General features: G+C 54.0%; 1 protein-coding gene across 1 annotated transcript in view; it reads right to left on the reverse strand.

Moving 5' to 3' along the window:
- The window catches only part of FCGBP (Fc gamma binding protein), a 115,652-nt gene that overhangs the window by 48,786 nt on the left and 45,420 nt on the right, over window positions 1-21,446 (reverse strand). The window contains exons 12-14 of the mRNA XM_063657391.1: window positions 5,839-5,980; window positions 2,081-2,418; window positions 157-730 (exon numbers count right to left, since the gene is read on the reverse strand). Of these exons, the coding sequence (XP_063513461.1) occupies window positions 157-730; window positions 2,081-2,418; window positions 5,839-5,980 (1,054 nt within the window). The remainder of the gene's footprint in view (window positions 1-156; window positions 731-2,080; window positions 2,419-5,838; window positions 5,981-21,446) is intronic.

The following is a 21,446-nucleotide window of genomic DNA, read 5'->3' on the forward strand; positions in this document are numbered from 1 at the left end:
CAAGCAAAGCGAGGCCCAGAGACGAGCCCCAAGAGACAGAGAGACAAACAGAGAAAAAAGGAAACAAAGAGACCCAGAGGGACCAGAGTGAAACCAAAGCAGCCCGAAGAGACGGGAGCCCGCCCCCAGCCCCGCCTCTGCTCCCCCAGCACTCACCACAGCCGACCTGTGCCCGCCAGTCTTCGATGACAACCCCAGCAGCCTGGCAGGCGGCCACGTAGGAAGCCAGCGCCTTGCAAAGAATGTCATGGGCCCCACCACCCATGCAGACGTCCAGAACACAGCCCTTGAAGAAGCTCTCAGGTGGCACATGAGCATGGCAGGTGGTGAAGGGGCCCCCTGTGCCAGGGGCCAGGGGTCCGCAGAAGCCAGGGCCCTCGTACTGCTCCAACCGGTCCTCAGGGCACGTTGGGCAGGACCCCTGACATTCGTCCCAACACAGTGGGTCCCAGCCTGGGGCTCGCCAGCTGCCGCCCCAGATGGGTATGGAGGGAGCCAGTGTGCCATTAGGGAAGACCTGGTCATTGTTGGGGTTGCGGTCCATGTTACCGCAGAGCCCGCACACTGCGCCATGATAGCTGCTGGGCAGGGTCACGTCTACCCGCCAATTCCAGTCATAGCTGACTTGCAGTCCAAAGTCAGCCACCAGCAGTGCCTTCGATGCACCCTGGGTCACTGAAATCCGCCCGTCGGCCACGGAGACAGGCAAGGCTGTCAGCACACCGTTCACCTGGGGGAAGGAGGGAAGGCAAACGGGTCACTGGAGGTTTTACAGCCCCAGCTCTGGCCCTCTGCCTCCCTCTCTCTCATCCTACCGGGGGCTGGGAGAGGCCAAGGCCTTCCCCCGATAGTTGGATTGTCATCTGACACACTGTGGACAGTTGTTCTAGCCCAGGTCTTGGGGAATGCAACCTCACTTTACTTTTTCTAGATCTTCTCCCTTCATCTCTATCTCCCTCCCCTGTCTCTGTGTCTCTGTCTCTCTGTCTCTCTGTGTCTCTGTCTCTGTGTCTCTGTCTCTCTGTCTCTGTGTCTCTGTGTCTCTCTCCCTCTGTCTTCACCTAAGTCTATATCACTTGGTCTTCTCTCTCTCTCTCTCTCTCTCTCTTTCTGTCTCCTTGTCTGTCTCTCCCTCCTCTTCCCTTCCTTCCTACCTCCCTCATTCTCTGTGTGTCTCTTCCACTCATTCACCATCATTTATTCAGTGCCTACTCTGTTGCATCCCTCAGTCTCTCCATGTGAGCTGCCATTAAGCTACATCTCCATTTCCTTGGGCAGAAAGGATAGCCCATTCCTCTCCCCCAATCTCCCTATATTTCTTTTTCTTGATTACTTCTTTTTTTTCAGACGGAGTCTCACTATGTCACCGAGGCTTGTGTGCAGTGTTGCAATCTCGGCTCTTGTAACCTCTGCCTCCCAGGTTCAAGCAATTCTCCTGCCTCAGCATCCTGAGTAGCTGAGAATTCAGGAGCATCACCACACCCAGCTAATTTTTGTATTTTTAGTAGAGACGGAATTTCACCATGTTGGCCAGGCTTGTCTCGAACTCCTGACCTCAGATGACCCATCGGCTTTGGTCTACCAGAGTGCTGGGATTACAGGCGTGAGCCACCGCACCCAGCCCAATATCCCTGTATTTTTCTCCATGTCCTGGTCTCTGGGCCTCTCACTTGTTCCCTCACAGACACTCAAACGACTGTTCACCTGGACTAGACTCTGAGCTCAGCATGTGACATGCACCACCTTGCTGTGGGGCAGGCCCTGATACGATGCCCACTTCACAGATGAGGCCTACCAAGTGAACTGCCCAGCATCACACAGCTCATAAGGAGGAGAGGCTGGATTCAAACCCAGGTCTATAAAAAAGGCAAATGCTGAGGTCCTATGCTAAAGCCCTTTCCAAGGGGCTAGGCTCATCTAATTCCCAGTAACAGGGTGATATTTTTGCTGCAATTATTCTTTTTGTTGACAGTTTGTTTCAGGCCCAGGTGAAGACAAAGAGCCTTGAGCTGCTAACTGTGGTCGTCAGGATCCCTCCTGCCCTCCCGGGGACCTCAGGGGACCATCCTGCCACACATACCCGGACTTTGCCGATCTCGTCCTTGTGGATGGAGATGTTGGTGCCGAGGGCAGTCACAGTGACGACTCTCACGTAGGACACAGCAGGGTTGCCCCGGTTCTCGTTCTTGGTGGTGACAGTGAAGGGTGTGAGGCCCTGGGTGCTGACCCCCGGGCAGCCAGTTGTTGCCAGCACATAGTTACAAGTGCCCTGGAAGTCAAACTTCCGGCCGTCAAAGGAGTGGTAGTGTGGGTCGCCCCACAGCCAGCACGTGGCCTCATAGTTGGGCAGGCACACGCCCTGGCCACCCTGCTCCTTGCACGTCTCCTGTGGCCGGCATGTCACGCCGTGGCACGGGTCTGGGGACAGAAGAGGGAGGAGGACCTTGAGGGGCTGCCCATTGTAAAGGATGGCTGCTCCCTCCACATCTACCCCGGTCTGTACCACGGATCTCAGGGTTACTGCAGGCAAGACCAGATTCCAGAGTCCTCATGTCTAGGACCTACTTCCTATAGTTTGCTTTTATATTTTCTTTTGTTTTGTTGGTTTTTTGAGATGGAGTCTTTGTCTGTCACCCAGGCTGGAGAGCAATGGTGCAATCTCGGCTCACTGCAACCTCTGCCTCCTGGGCTCAAGCGATTCTCCTGACTCAGCCTCCTGAGTAGCTGGGATTACAGGTGCCCGCCAGCATGCTTGGCTGATTTTTGTATTTTTAGTAGAGACAGGGTTTCACCATGTTGGCCAGGCTGGTCTCGGGCTCCTGACATCAAGTGATCAGCCAACCTTGGCCTCCCAGAGTGTTGGGACTACAGGCGTGAGCCACCATGCCCAGCCTGCTATTTTCAAGACCAGCCCCTGGGAGTCCCACATGTCTGACACTGAGGCCCCATGGTGGACTGTGTCTAAGTCTCGGCTGTCAAAGGTCCCATACCTGAGACCCGGGCCGCAGAGGCCCCTACAGCCAAGACCCAGTACCTAGAGTCCCCCTACCTCTGAGACTGAGGCCCTGCCATTTGCTGTGTGAGACTGAGGTCCTGGAGTCCATGCACCTAAGACCAAGGCAAAGACCAAGGCTCTGGGTCTGTGTTTAAGGTGCAGTTTCCATGGTGCCCTTGCTTGAGAGTTCACCCTGTTCTTGTATTTTAAGTTTTATAAGAACCTCACCCTCTTCACTTACATAGGCTACGGCTGCTTTCACACCACAGTGGCAGAGTGAGTAGTTGTGATCCAGAAGGTATAGCGTGCAAGCTTAAACATTTACCATCTAGCCCTTTAGAGAAAAGGTGCACTTGACCCCAGTTGAGATCTGTGCCCCAGGGGTCCTTGTGTCTGCGATGCCAGCGCTGAGAGCATTCATGTCTGAGACGCCAGCCCCAGGGTTCTCTGTGTTCAAGACCTGGGCCCCAGGCCAGGTGTGGTGGCTCAGGCCTGTAATCCCAGCACTTTAAGAGGCTGAGGTGGGAGGATTGCTTGAGCCCTGGAGTTTGAGACCAGCCTGGGCAACATAGTAAGACCCCATTTCTACAGAAAAATTAATAAATGAGCCAGGCATGGTGGTGTGTGCCTGTGGTCCCCCACTACTCGGGAGGCTGAGGTGGGAGGATTGTTTGAGCCCAGGAAATCGAGGCTGCAGTAAGCTACACTACACTCCAGCCTGGGTGACAGAGTGAGACCTTATCTCAAAAAAAAAAAAAAAAAAGATCTTGGCCTCAGGGTCCCCCATACCTGAGATCTCAGCCCCCTGGACGTCTCCACATTTGATAGAAATTGGTCTCCAATTTCTCCAGGTCCTGGAGGCCTCTGTGCCCAGACTAGGGCCCTGGGTGATCTTCTGGCAAGAGCCCAGTGCCAGGGTCTCAGCAGGATTTGAAACGTTTGAGACCCTAACTAGCTAAGTCTCATGGCCTGGGTCTTCCTCAGTGCAAGACCCCATCCCTGAGGGTTGCTGTATTCAAGACGGTAGCCTTGAGGGTGTCTCACTGCTGAGGCCCTGTCCTGGAGAGCTTCTGTGTCCGAGACCCTGTTGCTACTGTTACTGCATCTGTGACCCCAGCTTGTGGAACCCCTGTGTGGGAGAGGCCAGTCTTCAAACGTCTCCTTCCTCCTGTGTCCATGATCTATGTACCTCCTCTCAGCTTTAAATACACCCACGGAGTTAAGCTTTGTCAACAGAGGGCGCTGGAGAGTCACTGCAGGAGGGAGGGGCTCCTGGTCTGGCTTCAGCCAGTTTGGCCCTTCCAGCTCTGGCCAGGGTGTGGGGCCACACTCAGCGAGTTCCACTGGCCCCAGCTGGCTTCCCAGTGAGGGGTTCCCTTCTCGCCAAGTCCAGCCTGCAGAAACCTCTGTGCCACCCAGTGGGCTACAGCTGCAGTGAGACTGGACTCAGCCTTGGGGCTGATTCTCCCCTCCTTGAAGAGGAGGGGCCAATGTCTCCCTTCCATGAGGCCTCTACCTGAGCCCTAGAGTGGGGGCTACTTCCTTTGTGTGCTTTGGTGGTATTCCTATTTAGTGTTCTCTTTACCGTTTCTTATTTCTGTTTATTTATTTGTTTGTTTGTTTGTAAAGAGACAAGGTCTTGCTGTCTTGCCCAGGCTGGAGGGCAGTGGTGCAATCATAGCTCACTGCAGCCTCGAAATCCTGGGGTCAAGTGATCCTCCTACCTCAGCCTCCTAAATAGCTGGGACCACAGGCGTGCGTCACCACGCCTGGCTAATTTTAAATTTTTTGGGGAGACCGGGGTCTCGCTATGTTGCCCAGGCTGGTCTCAAACTCCTGGCCTCAAGCGATCCTCCCAAAGTGCTGGGTGTGTGAGCCACCGCACCAGGCCCTCTTTACCCTTTAATAGTTAATCTCCTATTAATAAGTAAATGATTCTTTAATTAAACTTTCCTCATTCAAATGGCCGTACGCTTTCTGTCTCTCGACTAGATGTTGAGTGATATACCCCCCATTCCTGGGAGTCCCCATTATCCTGCTCATCAGCCCTGAGAGTCTTAGCCCCCACCCCTTGGTGCTGGAGCTCCTATTCTCTTATCCTTGGGGGGAGGAGGGTTCTCTGCTCTTCACCCTAAGAAATAAGCCCTGGAGGTGGCTGTGTCCCAGATTTAGTCTGAGGGGTTCCCACATTGGAGACTATACCCCTAGAAATCCTGATCTTCCAGTTAAGAGGGGTCCCCATATCCAATGTCCTGCCTTGGTGGGGTCTCTGTGCCTCAGACTCAGAACTCTGCTCTCTGTCCCTGCTCCTGGGATACCAGTCTTTCCCCTGCCCTGTGCTGCTAGTGTCTGAACCCCAAGCCTAATCCCACACATCAGTGTTCCGCTCACGATGGCCCTCTAGGCTGCTGCTCTTGTATTCTAAAGTCTTATAGGAGCCTGACCTCTTCACTTACATAGTCTACGGCTGCTTTCATGCCACAATGGCAGAGTGAGTAGCTGGAACAAGAACGTACAGCCTGCGAGCTTAAACATTTACCATGTAGCACATTAGAGCAAAGGCGCGCCTGTCCCTGCCTTATACCGAGGGTCTCTGACATCCACCCTGAGAAAACTACCTCTGAGGGTCCCCACAGCCTGGATTTTCCCTAAGGGTCCCTACCTCCCAAAGTAGGTGGCCCTGGCCCTGTGAAACCTGGTCTAGGGTTCCCCAGGTCTGAGACCTCAATCATTAGTCCTGTACACCTCCCGCCATGGACACCCCAGTTACACTACCCTCAGCCCCAGAGTCGCCGTCCTCCATCCCTAGTCCCATCAGCCCCAGTCCCAGCCCAGCCCAGCACCTCTGGTGACGCAGCTCAGGATGCCTCCGGAGGGCTGGCACACCTGCCCCGGCTTGCAGCTGTGTTCCTGGCACACCACGCCTTTACCCGCATGGCACGTGCACTGCTGCCGACAGTTGTCAATGAGGACTGTCTGCTCCGGCTGTGGGGAGAGAGGGCATGGCCATCAGGGACACCACGGGTGGGAGCCGACTCTCACATCTCTGGCGTTCTGGGCACAGAGGGGTTTGGCAGACATCACAGACAATGGACATCTCTTAGCAGGATGGCCCGTTGTCTGTGAAGCTGAGGCTTTGGGGTCGTTATTCATTTGTTCATTCACTTTTCTTCATTTACTCATTCATTCCAAAATATCCGCTCAATGTCTGCTGTAGGAGAAATGGTGTGACATAGTAACTAAGAGCAGATTGCCTGGGCTTGAAGCCCGTTTCTGCTGTTTCCAAACTGTGTGACTCTGGGCAAGTTACTTCACCTCTTTATGGCTCAGTTTCATGATCTGCAAATTGCAGATGATAGTAGCGCCTGCCTATGGAAGTATAACTGAGTTAATAACACATGTAAAATTCAGATAAAATGAAAAGGGTAGGCTGGGCGCGGTGGCTCATGCTTGTAATCCCAGCACTTTGGGAAGCCGAGGCAGGTGGATCATGAGGTCGGAAGATTGAGACCATCCTGGCTAACACGGTGAAACCCCGTCTCTACTAAAAATACAAAAAATTAGTCGGGCGTGGTGGCGGGTGCCTATAGTCCCAGCTACTCGGGAGGCTGAGGCAGGAGAATGGTGTGAACTCGGGAGGCGGAGCTTGCAGTGAGCCGAAACGGCACCACTGCACTCCAGCCTGAGTGACAGAGCAAGACTCCATCTCAAGAAAAAAAAAAAACAAAAAAAAATAGAAAACGGTTTCCTTTAAAACATTGAGATAGGAGAGATACGTGGGGTAAACATCAAACAAGATCCGGAGAATGTGGCTTATTTTTGAAGCTAATCACGTGATGGGTAAGTACATGGACAGTCATTGCACTATTCTCTTAATTTTTGCATGTTTGAACGTTTTCAGAATAAAAAGTTTTTAGATATGTAATGCATATATAAAAATATGCACACATAGCACTTAAAATGGTACCAGATACATAGTAAGCACTATCTACACATTTTCTGTTATTATTAATATTATTTATGTGAGGAGAACAACAGAGAGAAGGTTCCACCCCTAGGAGAGCTCACAGTCCTGCAAGGGAGACGGACATTAGACAAATACATGCTCCAGTCAAAGAAAAAGGACCAACAGGGACAGAGTGGGAGAGGGAAAGAGAGGGTGTTAGCAGCTGGTATAACCCATGAAAATCTTGTCTTTGTGGTCAGAAAGGCTCCCTTCGTCCAGACCCGGAAGTCAAAGCCACAACTTGACCCGGGGAGTCAGGGGAGGGTTTAAAGCTTCAGAGCCCATGGTCATATTTAGAAAGATCTTTACCACTGCCACGTGGAGGGTGGACCAGAGGGAGCAGAGGTAGGAGCTGGGAGGGACCCAGGTGGGAGAGGACCAGCTAGACCAAGGGAGGGCCACGGGGACGGGGAAAGGAGTGGGTACAAGAGACATTGAAGAGACTGAGTGGACTAGCTGTGGTGGCTCACGCCTGTAATGCTCGCACTTTGGGAGGCCAAGGCAGGAGGATCACTTGAAGTCAAGAGTTCGAGAGCAGCCTGGCCAATATGGCAAAACTCCACCTCTACCAAAATACAAAAAATCAGCTGGGCGTGGTGGCACGTGCCTGTACTCCTAGCTACTCGGGAGGCTGAGACAAGAGAATTGCTTCAACCTGGGATGCTGAGGTTGCAGTGAGCTTGAACCCAGGCAGCGGAGGTTGCACTCCAGCCTGGGCAACAGAGCAAGACTATGTCTTAAAAAAAAAAAAAAAAAGAGGCTCAGTGGGTCGGGCATGGTGGCTCACGCCATGAATCCCAGCACTTTGGGTGGCCAAGGTGGGAGGACGGCTTGAGGCCTGGAGTTCACAACCAGCCTGAGCAACATAGTGAGACGCCCGCATCTCTGTGTCTCCACAGGAAAATTAAAAATTCGCTGAGCTTGGTGGTGCACGCCTATAGTCCCAGGTACTTGGGAGGTGAGGTGAAGGATTGCTTGAGCCAAGGAATTCGGGGCTGCAGTGAACTATGATGGTACCACTGCCCTCCAGCCTGGGTGACAGAGTGAGAGCCTGACTCTAAAAGAAATAAATAAGAGGCCAAGTAGGCCGTGGGGCTGATGAGCAGTGGGAGCGGTGAGGCCCCATATTCTGCCCCAGATGACTAGGTTCCTACCTCATAGTAGACACCATTGTGGTAGCAGCCGCATTGCTGGATGGGCACACAGGCTTGGCCGTTGTAGAGGAAGCCGGAGTCACACTGGCAGCCCTCAGCACACCCATCTGGGCACTGCAGAGGGGCACTGAGAGCCGAGCAGCCCAGGGAGCAAGTGTCCGCGCAGAGCTCGTAGTGACTGTTCAGAGGGCACTCCATGGCTGCAAGGAGGGGTTGACGATCAGAGCCCTGGGGAGGGAGGGGCTGCAAGGCCCAGGGTCTACACCTTCTGTGCCTCAAGCTCTCCCCTCCCTGCCCCGCCGGCTCTCCCTCACTCACGACAGGAAGTTTCAGTCCTCCAGGGCTTCACGTGGCCTCCAGCCGCCTGGCAAGCACTCACATAGGCATGGATGTTGCTGCAGAGAATGCTCAGGTTCCCACCACCCAGGCAGAGATCAAAGACACAATCTTGCAAGGGACCCTGGGGATCCACCAGCTTGTGGCAGGAGGCCAGTGGCCCTGTGGGGCTGGAGAGGAGCCCACAGAACTCCTCCTTCTGATACTTCTTCTCCAGATCGGGAGGACACTCGCCACTGGGGTCGCAGCCCTCGCTCCCCGGCGGACAGGGGGTCGGCGGCCGGCAGGGAGAGTCGGGCACCACCTCCTCCCAGGAGTTGCCGAACTCATTGGCGTTGCCTGCCTGAGAGCCATTGGGCTTCTGGAAGTCATCCTTGGGGTCGCCGTTGTAGTTCCCACACAGGCCACACATCTGCTGGTAGTAGTTTCCGGGGACGGTGACCCGCACATAGTACACAAGGTCGTAGGCCACACGCAGGCCGAAGTCGGTCTCAATCACAACATCTGAACCATGCTGGGAGGCACGGATCTGGCCGTTGGCCAGCACCACGGGCAGCTTCATGTCCACACCGTTCACCTGGGAGGCGAGAGAGGCAGGCCACGCTTCAGAAAGTATACTTTGAGTGGGGGTGGGACCCTAGTTCAAGCCCATGCCTGATGCTGAAGATCTGTGTGACCTCACCTCTTGGGGCTTCACTTTTTGTATGTCTAAAGTTGGTAGAATAACAGGGCCTGATAGTCGATTGAATGGTGGTCCATAAAAGACATATTCACCCAGAATCCCGTAACGTGAGCTTACTTGGAATAAAGTTCTTTGTAGATGTAATCAGGGTAATAATCTCAACATGAGATTATCCTGGATTAAACTGGGCCCTAAATCCAATGACTAGTGTCCTTGTAAGAGCCAGAAACAAAAAGACACAGAGACACACAGGAAAGGCCAGATGAAGATGAAGGCAGGGATTAGAATGGTGTTGTCACAAGCCCAGAGAACCTGGAGTCTGCAGAGCTGGAAAGGGAAAGGAAGTTCCCCCAACCAGTGTCTTTGGAGGGGGTGCAGCCCTGCCGACACCTTGATGTTGAACTTCTGGCACCCAGGACTGTGGAACGTACATTTCTATTGTTTTAAGCCACCAAGCTCGTGGTAATTTGTTATGGCAGCCAGGGGAAACGAATACAGGTCTCGATGAAGTAACAAGCCTCCAGCTATCCTTTATGTACCACTTGCTGCAGTCATTAATAAGCAATGATCGCCCCCAGAGCCACTTGCCCAAGTTCAATTTCCCCCTTTACCCTCTTTGTGACCTTGGGCAAGTGAGTCACCTCTCCCTGTTTCTGTTTCCTCATCTATGAGGCGGGAATAAGGTGTTTGCCCCACGGAACTGTTGTCAGGATCAGATAAATTAGTATCTGTAAAGTGCTGAGAAACGCGGCTGGCATGGCATGCAGGCTTCAGGAGCATTTGCTGCTATTAGCAGCTATGAGCGGAGGTTTTTCTTTTGAAGAGTAAACAGACACCATAGGTTTTTGCTTTAAAGCATCAGCGAGTGGAAAGTTAGGCTAAATTCTTGGGGAAATGAACTCAAACCTATGAGCTGAGGACCAGTGGTTTCAGTTTAAGGTTAATAGGCACCAACAAAGCCTTGTAAATCCACCCCTGGGCTGGGCACAGTGGCTCATGTCTATAATCCCAGCACTTTGAGAGGCGAAGGCGGGAAGATCACTTGAGCCCAGGAGTTCAAGTTCAGCCTGGGCAACATATTGAGATCCTGTCTCTACAAAATAAAAAAGAAAACAAATTAACTGGGCATGGTGGTGCATGCCTGTAGTCCCAGCCACTCAGGAGGCTGAAGTGGTAGGATTGCTTGAGCCCAGGAGTTCGAGGCTGCAGGGAGCTAGGATCACACCGCTGCACTCCAGCCTCAGTGATAGAGCAAGACCCTGTCTCTAAAAAACTAAATAAATCAACCCCTGATTAACACGCTTGCTCACCCTTCCTTATCACAGATAGTGCACACTGGATTCTTCTGGAAATGTGAAGAATCAGAGGAGAAGGCAGGAGAAAGACATGCTCCTGGCTGAGTCTCCTAAAAAGATGGTCAACTGCCACACTTCCCAAGCAGGGCTGGGAGGTGGGTAAGGGCAACTGACTTAGCCTTGCCTCAGTTTCCTCAGCTGTAAACTGGGAGATAATAAGAGCTCCCACATTTGTAGAGAAGCTGGGGGATTCAGTAAGTGTGGGGAAAAGAAAGAGAGATCAGACTGTTACTGTGTCTACGTAGAAAGAAGTAGACATAAGAAACCCCATTTTGGGGCTGGGCGGGGTGGCTCACGCCTGTAATCCCAGCACTTTGAGAGGCTGAGGCAGGCAGATCAAGAGGTCAGGAGATCGCGACCATCCTGGCTAACACAGTGAAACCCCGTCTCTACTAAAAATACAAAAAAAATTTAGCCGGGCATGGTGGTGGGCCCCTGTAGTCCCAGCTACTCGGGAGGCTGAGGCAGGAGAATGGCGTGAATCCAGGAGGCGGAGCTTGCAGCGAGCCAAGATCGTGCCACTGCACTCCAGCCTGGGTGTCAGAGTGAGACTCCGTCTCAAAAAAAAGAAAAAAAGAAACCCCATTTTGTTCTGTACTAAGAGAAATTCTTCTGCCTTGAGATGCTGTTAATCTGTAACCCTAGCCCCAACCCTGTGCTTGCAGAGACATGTGCTGTGTTGACTTAAAGTTTAATGGATTTAGGGCTGTGCAGGATGTGCTTTGGTTAAATAGTGCTTGAAGGCAGTATGTTTGATAAAAGTCATCACCATTCTCTAATCTGGAGTACCCAGGGACACAATACACTGTGGAAGGAAGGCCACAGGGACCTCTTCCCAGGAAAGCCAGGTATTGGAATGTCTCAGTGTAAAAGCCAATTGTATGTTCTATTTACTGAGATGGAGAAAACCGCCTTAGGGCTGGAGGTGAGACATGCTAGTGGCTATACTGCTCTTTAATGCACGGAAGATGTTTGTGTACATGCACATCAAAGCACAGCACCTTTCCTTAAACTTATTTATGACACAGAGACCTTTGCTCACATGTTTTCCTGCTGACTCTCTCCCCACTATTACCCTACTGTCCTGCCACATCCCCCTCTCCAAGATAGTAGAGATAGTGATCAATAAATACTGAGGGAACTCAGAGACCAGTGCCCGCAGGGGTCCTCCATATGCTGAGCGCAGGTCCCCTGGGCCCACTGTTCTTTCTCTCTACTTTGTCTCTGTGTCTTATTTCTTTTCTCAGTTTCTCATCCCACCTGACGAGAAACACCCGCAGGTGTGGAGGGGCTGGCCCCCTTCAGTAAGAAGCAAATACAAGAACACCAACAACTCCTATGTATTTAGGCGCTGTATGTCAGGGGCTATTCTAGGAGCTTGGGAAACATTAGGGAATATATTCAATTAAGTCCTGCATGTCGGCCAGGCACAGTGGCTCATGCCTCTAATCGCGGCACTTTGGGAGGCTGAGGCCGGCAGATCACTGAGGTCAGGAGTTTGAGACCAGCCTGGCCAACATGGCGAAACCCCGTCTCCACTAAAAATACAAAAATTTGCTGGGCGTAGTGTTGCGCACTTGTAATCCCAGGTACTCTGGAGGCTGAGGCAGGAGAATCACTTGAACCTGGGAGGCAGAGGTTGCAGTGAGCCGAGATCACGCCACTGCACTCTAGCCTGGGTGACAAAGCGAGACTCTGTCTCAAAAAAAAAAAAAAAAGTCATGCCTGTCCAGTTCACCAGATTAAGTCAGTAATTGATCAGCACCTTCGCCAATACTGCTACTAGAAAAACAGCTGCGTGTCTGTGTTTCAGTGGGGTATCAGGGGAAACCCGTCCACTGTAACTCAGATGCCAGTCTCCACATGAGACCAAATCTTCTCGGTAAGAAAAGCACTGCAGAGCAGCACGGGGTTCAAGCTCCACCTTTGCTGGGGGGACTATGGGCCAGTGATGGGCCATCCCACTCTGAAAAATAAAGCAAATCATGGTGCCTGCAGCTCCTGTTGCAAGGATACAGACACCATGGACATGAAGTACCTGGCAGCCAAAAGGTCTGCAGTCAGCTGTATAGGAACTATAGCTGCTGTTGTTGTAGTTAAGGGGGTGATAGTGTCACCCACAGATTGTCCTCTGTCCATGAAGCTTCTCCAGCCTTGCACTTTCCCAACCTCTGATGGCACCACATCCTGCCAATGAGTGGCAGACTAGGGAGGTGAGTAGGGCAGAATCCAGGATTGAGGTGGGGAGAGGATGGAGTGGGAGGGAGGAAAGGGTGGGAGAGATCTGGAGAGAAAAGTCAATGCACGGAGGTGATGAAAGAGTGGAGACTGAGGGACAGAGACGGGGGAGCAGCTCCCAAGTCCCTGATGACACCTCCCTCATTGGCTTCCCACTCTGGGTTCTGACTGGTATCTTCTGTCTTCAGGGAACCCAGGCCTCGCACATGCACTCTCATCTCTGTGCCCCCAACTCCTGGGCTGAGCGCTGCCTGTGCCCCACCCACCCACAGGCCCCTCGCCCCCTGCTCCCCATCTGCTCTCACCGTGACCTTCCACTGTCTCTGCTCCAGCCGCAGGGTGAAGTTTGCCACCTGGACAGTGATCACCCTGGTCACACTGACTCGCCCATTACCCCAGGCCACGTTCTCCTGCAGGACAGCAAACCGATGCAGGCCAGGCCGGGTGCCGCAGGTCTGAGCCAGCACATACACGCAGGTGCCCATGAAGTCGAAGCGGCGGCCATCGAAGGTGGTGTAGTGGGGGTCTCCCGACGCCTGGCAGGTGGTAGAGCCCACGGCCACGCAGCCCAAGCTGCCACCGGATGGCCGGCAGGCCTCGTGCGGGCCACAGCTGGAGGGCTCACAGGACACCTCGCCGCCCTCCCGGCAGTGGCAAAGGGAATCACACCCAGGGCCAGGGTAGAAGGTCTGGTCCAGCAGGTAGTAGCGGTCATCGTGGAGGCAGCCACACTGGCCCACAGGTACACAGGTGTCACCACTGAGCACAAAGCCAGCATCGCAGACGCAGCCTTCACGGCAGGCCGACTCACAGCCCTGAGGTGCCGAGAGGCTCGGGCAGCTCACGGGGCAGGAGTCACTGCAGAGCTTGTAGTGGCTGTGGGCAGGGCACTGCAAGGCTGTGGGGACAAGGTGGGCGTAAGCCAGGTAGGTGTTTGAGTCGCGGTCTTGGGAGGCCCTGAGTGGGAAAACTGTTCAGGCCAATTTGGGTGTCTCTGTGTATGCACATGTGATCCAGGACATCTAACTGGGGGACTCAGTGTGGGACCTGGAATGGGAGGGGACATGCCCAGGTCTCTCTGACCAAATATTTCTAAAGATCAAATGATTTTGCTTGGCTGATGTTTTTCTTTTTTGAGACAGGCTCTCAATCTGTCTCACCCAGACTGGAGTGCAGAGGCACAATCACAGCTCGCTGCAGCCTCCACCTCCACCTCAAGTGATCCTCCAGCCTCACCCTCCTGATTAGCTGGGACTATGGGAGTGAGCCACCACGTCCGGCTGATTTATTTTTATTTTTTGTAGAGATTGGGTCTCACCATGTAAGCCAGGCTTACCTGGGTGAAATGGATCACTTATATCTATTCGGGGTATGCAAGATCAGAACGGACTATGGGTATCTCAGGATGTGAATGTGACTGGGGTATGGGGCCACATGTATCTCAGGGTATGACTCTGCCTGAGGGCACCCAGCTGTGGGTGTCTGATCTGGAGCAACTCCCAGAGTCCTTCTGACATGGTCTGTCTAAGGGTGTGCCTGGGTGAAGTTGGCAGGATACCTGTGACCAGGAGACCTGCCTGAAGGGAACCACCTAGGACTATCTAACTATGCATCTGTGTGGATCTGCCCAGGGCTATGTCAGGATCCTGATTCTTTCTGAGTGTAACTGACCAGTTAGTATAAAATCTAAGCAGATACCACTGAAGGTATGCGACTAATTCTATGTGACTAGGTGTATTTCAGTGTGTGCAACAGACCTGGGCCCTCTGACCAGCTGAAACTCACTAGGTCTTCCTAACCAGGGGTACCTTGCTATGTGACAGAGGCAGGGTCACCCATCCCAATCTACATGCCTTGGATATCTGAGAGCATGGATCACCAGTCCCCAAGAGTGTCCTGGACCCAGGGTTTCTGACTAGGTGTTTCTTTTCTTTCTGTTTTTCCTTTTTCTTTCTTTCTTTGTTTTTCTTTTTTTGTTTGTTTGTTTGTTTGTTTTTTGTTTTTGAGATGGAGTCTCTGTCGCCCAGGCTGAAGGGCAGTGGCACCATCTCGGCTCACTGCAACCTCTGCCTCCTGGGTTCCAGTGATTCTCCTACCTCAGCCTCCCGATTAGATGAGATTACAGGCACCCACCACCACACCGGGATAATTTTTGTAGTTTTAGTAGAGGTGGGGTTTCACCATGTTGGCTGGGCTAGTCTCGACCTCCTGACCTCAGGTGATCCGCCCGCCTCGGCCTCCCGAAGTGCTGCGATTACAGTCGTGAACCACGGCGCCCACACTCTGACTAGGTGTTTCTAACTGACTCTTTCTCACTGCAGTACCTGACTTGGGGCATTTCAGTGTGTGAGTGCCAAGGTGTTTCCTGACAGGAGATACCGAGCTCAGAGGAAGGAAGGAAGGTGGCCCCGCAGCCCCATGGAGGAGGAAGGGGCTGCTGTCCTACAGTCCTGGGAAGGAAAGGGAGAGACCCGACCATGTGGACCATGCATGGAGCAGTACTCACGACAGAAGTCCGGCCGCCTCCACTCGCGGAGTTGGGCCCCAGCGGCCTGACAGGCTGCCACGTAGGCGGCCACTGCAGGACAGAGGCCTCCAGGATGGCCCTGAACTTGGCAGGCGTCCAGCAAGCAGCCCTGGAAGTACTGCGCGGGCGGCACAAGGCCGTGGCAGGGCGCCAGCGGGCCGTCGGTGGCGGAGATCACGCCGCAGGCATCCGGGCCGCCGAAGGACTCCTGCTGCTCTGGGGTGCACGGCGACGGGCATGGCTTGGACACACATTCTCCGCAGCCCTGGGCGCCGCCCACCTGCCATCCGGCGGGCTTCCCGCCCACAGGCTTCAGGTCGTCTGCGGGGTCCTGGTTGTAGTTCCCGCATAAGCCACAGAGGGAGCCCGCATATGCCGCCGGCACGCGCAGGCGCACGAAGCTGTCCCCATCGAAAGCCAGCGAGAGCCCTGAGGTTGTGGTCACCACCACGTCGGCGCCGCTCAGGTGTGCGTGCAGGAGCGCGTCCAGCTGGAAGGGCAGAGCGACGAACACGCCGTCCACCTGCGGGCAGGAGGTAGAGGGGGGACGGTGAGTGGAGAAAACACGGGTTTGAATCCTGGCCCCACCAACTACTAGCTGTGGGACCCAGAGCATGTCACCTCCCCTCTGAAAATACTAATGAGCATCTATAGTCCAGGCCTGGTGGCACAGCCTGCAATCCCAGCACTTTGGGAGGCTGAGATGAGAGGATCGCTTGAGGCCAGAAGTTCAGACCAGCCTGGGCAACATGGTGAGACCCCCATCTCAACAAAAAAAATGAAAAATTAGCCAGCGTGGTGGCGTGCGCCTTTAGTCCCAGACACTCGGGAGGCAGAGGCCAAGGCGGGAGGATGGATTGAGCCCAGGAGTTCCAGGCTGCAGTGAGCCCTAATCCTGTCACTGCACTCCAGCCTGGGCAACAGAGTCAGGCTAAGAAAAAAAAGAAAGAAAGAAAAGCAAGAAAGAAAAAAAGAAAAGAAAAACAAAGAGCCTCTATAGGCTCATGTCACTGACTCCTCATCCTTCTCTAAAACAGGTACTTTTCTTAGACCAGTTGACAGAGGAATACACTAGGCTCAGAGAGGAAGAAGCCACTGTGCCAAGCCATCAGGCTCCTAGACCTATACTCTGACCCTTCCATCATGCCCCAGCTAAGCTGTGAAAGGTGCCCAGGGGAATGGTGAAGCCCTTACCATCTCAGGCAACCCCAGAGCTGGCACCTGCTCCTGTCTGGCCCACAGCCCTCCTCACCTGTAGCTGCCGGGGCCAGCGGGCACTCAGTGTCAGGCTGTGGTTGTAGATTTGCAGGGTGACACTGCGGGTGTAGCTGACAGCCTGGCTGCCCCGGTGCTCATTGGCTACAGTGACAGTGAAGTTCTCAGCCCCCAGGGGTTGTCCGTGGCAGGGTGCACTCAGCAGGTACTCGCAGGTGCCTTGGAAATCGAATCGGTGCCCATCCAGAGTGACGTAATGGGGGTCACCCCATGCCTGGCACTCGGCTGTGCTGACGGGCTGGCAGCCGTGCTGGCCGGATGGCAGGAGGCCACACACTTCACCCAGCCCACAGCTGGCAGGTGTGCAGACCAGCGAGCCACCCCCAGGCCCGCAGCGGCACCTCTGGGAGCAGGTACCATCAGCCCAAAACTCACTGCCCGCCTCGTGGTAGGTGCCGTTGGCCCAGCAGCCGCAGCCGTTGTTGAGGGGAACACAGCGGTCAGCACTTAGCACGAAACCCGCGTCGCACTGGCAGCCCTCCACACAGGGGCCCTCGCATACGGCTGGGGTCGTAAGGGGTGCAGGGGACGGACAGCTGGCCGGGCAGGGTGGGCCACAGACCTCATAGTGGCTGTTTTCTGGGCAGGTGATCTCTGTGGGCAGATGAAGGAGCAGGAAGGAGAGAAACAGAGAGAAGGGTGTCAGGGGTGGGGTCCCAGGACAGGGTGGGAGGAGACAGAGAGAGACACCAGGGAGCAGACAGAGAAAGGGGGAGACAGAGAACAAGACACAGAGAGAGGACACAGAGAAAGAAATGGGAGAAGGTGAGACACCAGGAGACCCAAGCAGAAACTGAGGGAGATAGAGAATGAGAAACAGACAGATAGAGACAAGCAAAGCGAGGCCCAGAGACGAGCCCCAAGAGACAGAGAGACAAACAGAGAAAAAAGGAAACAAAGAGACCCAGAGGGACCAGAGTGAAACCAAAGCAGCCCGAAGAGACGGGAGCCCGCCTCCGACCCCGCCTCTGCTCCCCCAGCACTCACCACAGCCGACCTGTGCCCGCCAGTCTTCGATGACAACCCCAGCAGCCTGGCAGGCGGCCACGTAGGAAGCCAGCGCCTTGCAAAGAATGTCATGGGCCCCACCACCCATGCAGACGTCCAGAACACAGCCCTTGAAGAAGCTCTCAGGTGGCACATGAGCATGGCAGGTGGTGAAGGGGCCCCCTGTGCCAGGGGCCAGGGGTCCGCAGAAGCCAGGGCCCTCGTACTGCTCCAACCGGTCCTCAGGGCACGTTGGGCAGGACCCCTGACATTCGTCCCAACACAGTGGGTCCCAGCCTGGGGCTCGCCAGCTGCCGCCCCAGATGGGTATGGAGGGAGCCAGTGTGCCATTAGGGAAGACCTGGTCATTGTTGGGGTTGCGGTCCATGTTACCGCAGAGCCCGCACACTGCGCCATGATAGCTGCTGGGCAGGGTCACGTCTACCCGCCAATTCCAGTCATAGCTGACTTGCAGTCCAAAGTCAGCCACCAGCAGTGCCTTCGATGCACCCTGGGTCACTGAAATCCGCCCGTCGGCCACGGAGACAGGCAAGGCTGTCAGCACACCGTTCACCTGGGGGAAGGAGGGAAGGCAAACGGGTCACTGGAGGTTTTACAGACCCAGCTCTGGCCCTCTGCCTCCCTCTCTCTCATCCTACCGGGGGCTGGGAGAGGCCAAGGCCTTCCCCCGATAGTTGGATTGTCATCTGACACACTGTGGACAGTTGTTCTAGCCCAGGTCTTGGGGAATGCAACCTCACTTTACTTTTTCTAGATCTTCTCCCTTCATCTCTATCTCCCTCCCCTGTCTCTGTGTCTCTGTCTCTCTGTCTCTCTGTGTCTCTGTCTCTGTGTCTCTGTCTCTCTGTCTCTCTGTCTCTGTGTCTCTGTGTCTCTCTCCCTCTGTCTTCACCTAAGTCTATATCACTTGGTCTTCTCTCTCTCTCTCTCTCTCTCTCTCTTTCTGTCTCCTTGTCTGTCTCTCCCTCCTCTTCCCTTCCTTCCTACCTCCCTCATTCTCTGTGTGTCTCTTCCACTCATTCACCATCATTTATTCAGTGCCTACTCTGTTGCATCCCTCAGTCTCTCCATGTGAGCTGCCATTAAGCTACATCTCCATTTCCTTGGGCAGAAAGGATAGCCCATTCTTCTCCCCCAATCTCCCTATATTTCTTTTTCTTGATTACTTCTTTTTTTTCAGACGGAGTCTCACTATGTCACCGAGGCTTGTGTGCAGTGTTGCAATCTCGGCTCTTGTAACCTCTGCCTCCCAGGTTCAAGCAATTCTCCTGCCTCAGCATCCTGAGTAGCTGAGAATTCAGGAGCATCACCACACCCAGCTAATTTTTGTATTTTTAGTAGAGACGGAATTTCACCATGTTGGCCAGGCTTGTCTCGAACTCCTGACCTCAGATGACCCCATCGGCTTTGGTCTACCAGAGTGCTGGGATTACAGGCGTGAGCCACCGCGCCCAGCCCAATATCCCTGTATTTTTCTCCATGTCCTGGTCTCTGGGCCTCTCACTTGTTCCCTCACAGACACTCAAACGACTGTTCACCTGGACTAGACTCTGAGCTCAGCATGTGACATGCACCACCTTGCTGTGGGGCAGGCCCTGATACGATGCCCACTTCACAGATGAGGCCTACCAAGTGAACTGCCCAGCATCACACAGCTCATAAGGAGGAGAGGCTGGATTCAAACCCAGGTCTATAAAAAAGGCAAATGCTGAGGTCCTACGTTAAAGCCCTTAGCAAGGGGCTAGGCTCATTTAATTCCCAGTAACAGGGTGATATTTTTGCTGCAATTATTCTTTTTGTTGACAGTTTGTTTCAGGCCCAGGTGAAGACAAAGAGCCTTGAGCTGCTAACTGTGGTCGTCAGGATCCCTCCTGCCCTCCCGGGGACCTCAGGGGACCATCCTGCCACACATACCCGGACTTTGCCGATCTCGTCCTTGTGGATGGAGATGTTGGTGCCGAGGGCAGTCACAGTGACGACTCTCACGTAGGACACAGCAGGGTTGCCCCGGTTCTCGTTCTTGGTGGTGACGGTGAAGGGTGTGAGGCCCTGGGTGCTGACCCCCGGGCAGCCAGTTGTTGCCAGCACATAGTTACAGGTGCCCTGGAAGTCAAACTTCCGGCCGTCAAAGGAGTGGTAGTGTGGGTCGCCCCACAGCCAGCACGTGGCCTCATAGTTGGGCAGGCACACGCCCTGGCCACCCTGCTCCTTGCACGTCTCCTGTGGCCGGCATGTCACGCCGTGGCACGGGTCTGGGGACAGAAGAGGGAGGAGGACCTTGAGGGGCTGCCCATTGTAAAGGATGGCTGCTCCCTCCACATCTACCCCAGTCTGTACCAGGGATCTCAGGGTTACTGCAGGCAAGACCAGATTCCAGAGTCCTCATGTCTAGGACCTACTTCCTATAGTTTGCTTTTATATTTTCTTTTGTTTTGTTGGTTTTTTGAGATGGAGTCTTTGTCTGTCACCCAGGCTGGAGAGCAATGGTGCAATCTCGGCTCACTGCAACCTCTGCCTCCTGGGCTCAAGCGATTCTCCTGACTCAGCCTCCTGAGTAGCTGGGATTACAGGTGCCCGCCAGCATGCTTGGCTGATTTTTGTATTTTTAGTAGAGACAGGGTTTCACCATGTTGGCCAGGCTGGTCTCAGGCTCCTGACATCAAGTGATCAGCCAACCTTGGCCTCCCAGAGTGTTGGGATTAGAGGCGTGAGCCACCATGCCCAGCCTGCTATTTTCAAGACCAGCCCCTGGGAGTCCCACACGTCTGACACTGAGGCCCCATGGTGGACTGTGTCTAAGTCTCGGCTGTCAAAGGTCCCATACCTGAGACCCGGACCCCAGAGGCCCCTACAGCCAAGACCCAGTACCTAGAGTCCCCCTACCTCTGAGACTGAGGCCCTGCCATTTGCTGTGTGAGACTGAGGTCCTGGAGTCCATGCACCTAAGACCAAGGCAAAGACCAAGGCTCTATGTCTGTGTTTAAGGTGCAGTTTCCATGGTGCCCTTGCTTGAGAGTTCACCCTGTTCTTGTATTTTAAGTTTTATAGGAACCTCACCCTCTTCACTTACATAGGCTACGGCTGCTTTCACACCACAGTGGCAGAGTGAGTAGTTGTGATCCAGAAGGTATAGCCTGCAAGCTTAAACATTTACCATCTAGCCCTTTAGAGAAAAGGTGCACTTGACCCCAGTTGAGATCTGTGCCCCAGGGGTCCTTGTGTCTGCGATGTCAGCACTGAGAGCATTCATGTCTGAGACACCAGCCCCAGGGTTCTCTGTGTGCAAGACCTGGGCCCCAGGCCAGGTGTGGTGGCTCAGGCCTGTAATCCCAGCACTTTAAGAGGCTGAGGTGGGAGGATTGCTTGAGCCCTGGAGTTTGAGACCAGCCTGGGCAACATAGTAAGACCCCATTTCTACAGAAAAATTAATAAATGAGCCAGGCATGGTGGTGTGTGCCTGTGGTCCCCAGCTACTCAGGAGGCTGAGGTGGGAGGATTGTTTGAGCCCAGGAAATCGAGGCTGCAGTAAGCTACACTACACTCCAGCCTGGGTGACAGAGTGAGACCTTATCTCAAAAAAAAAAAAAAAAAAGATCTAGGCCTCAGGGTCCCCCATGCCTGAGATCTCAGCCCCCTGGATGTCTCCACATTTGATGGAAATTGGTCTCCAATTTCTCCAGGTCCTGGAGGCCTCTGTGTCCAAGACTAGGGCCCTGGGTGATCTTCTGGCAAGAGCCCAGTGCCAGGGTCTCAGCAGGATATGAAACGTTTGAGACCCTAACTAGCTAAGTCTCATGGCCTGGGTCTCCCTCAGTGCAAGACCCCATCCCTGAGGGTTGCTGTATTCAAGACAGTAGCCTTGAGGGTGTC

The sequence above is a fragment of the Pongo pygmaeus genome, chromosome 20 (assembly GCF_028885625.2).
Source record: "Pongo pygmaeus isolate AG05252 chromosome 20, NHGRI_mPonPyg2-v2.0_pri, whole genome shotgun sequence".
Lineage (NCBI taxonomy): Eukaryota > Metazoa > Chordata > Mammalia > Primates > Hominidae > Pongo > Pongo pygmaeus.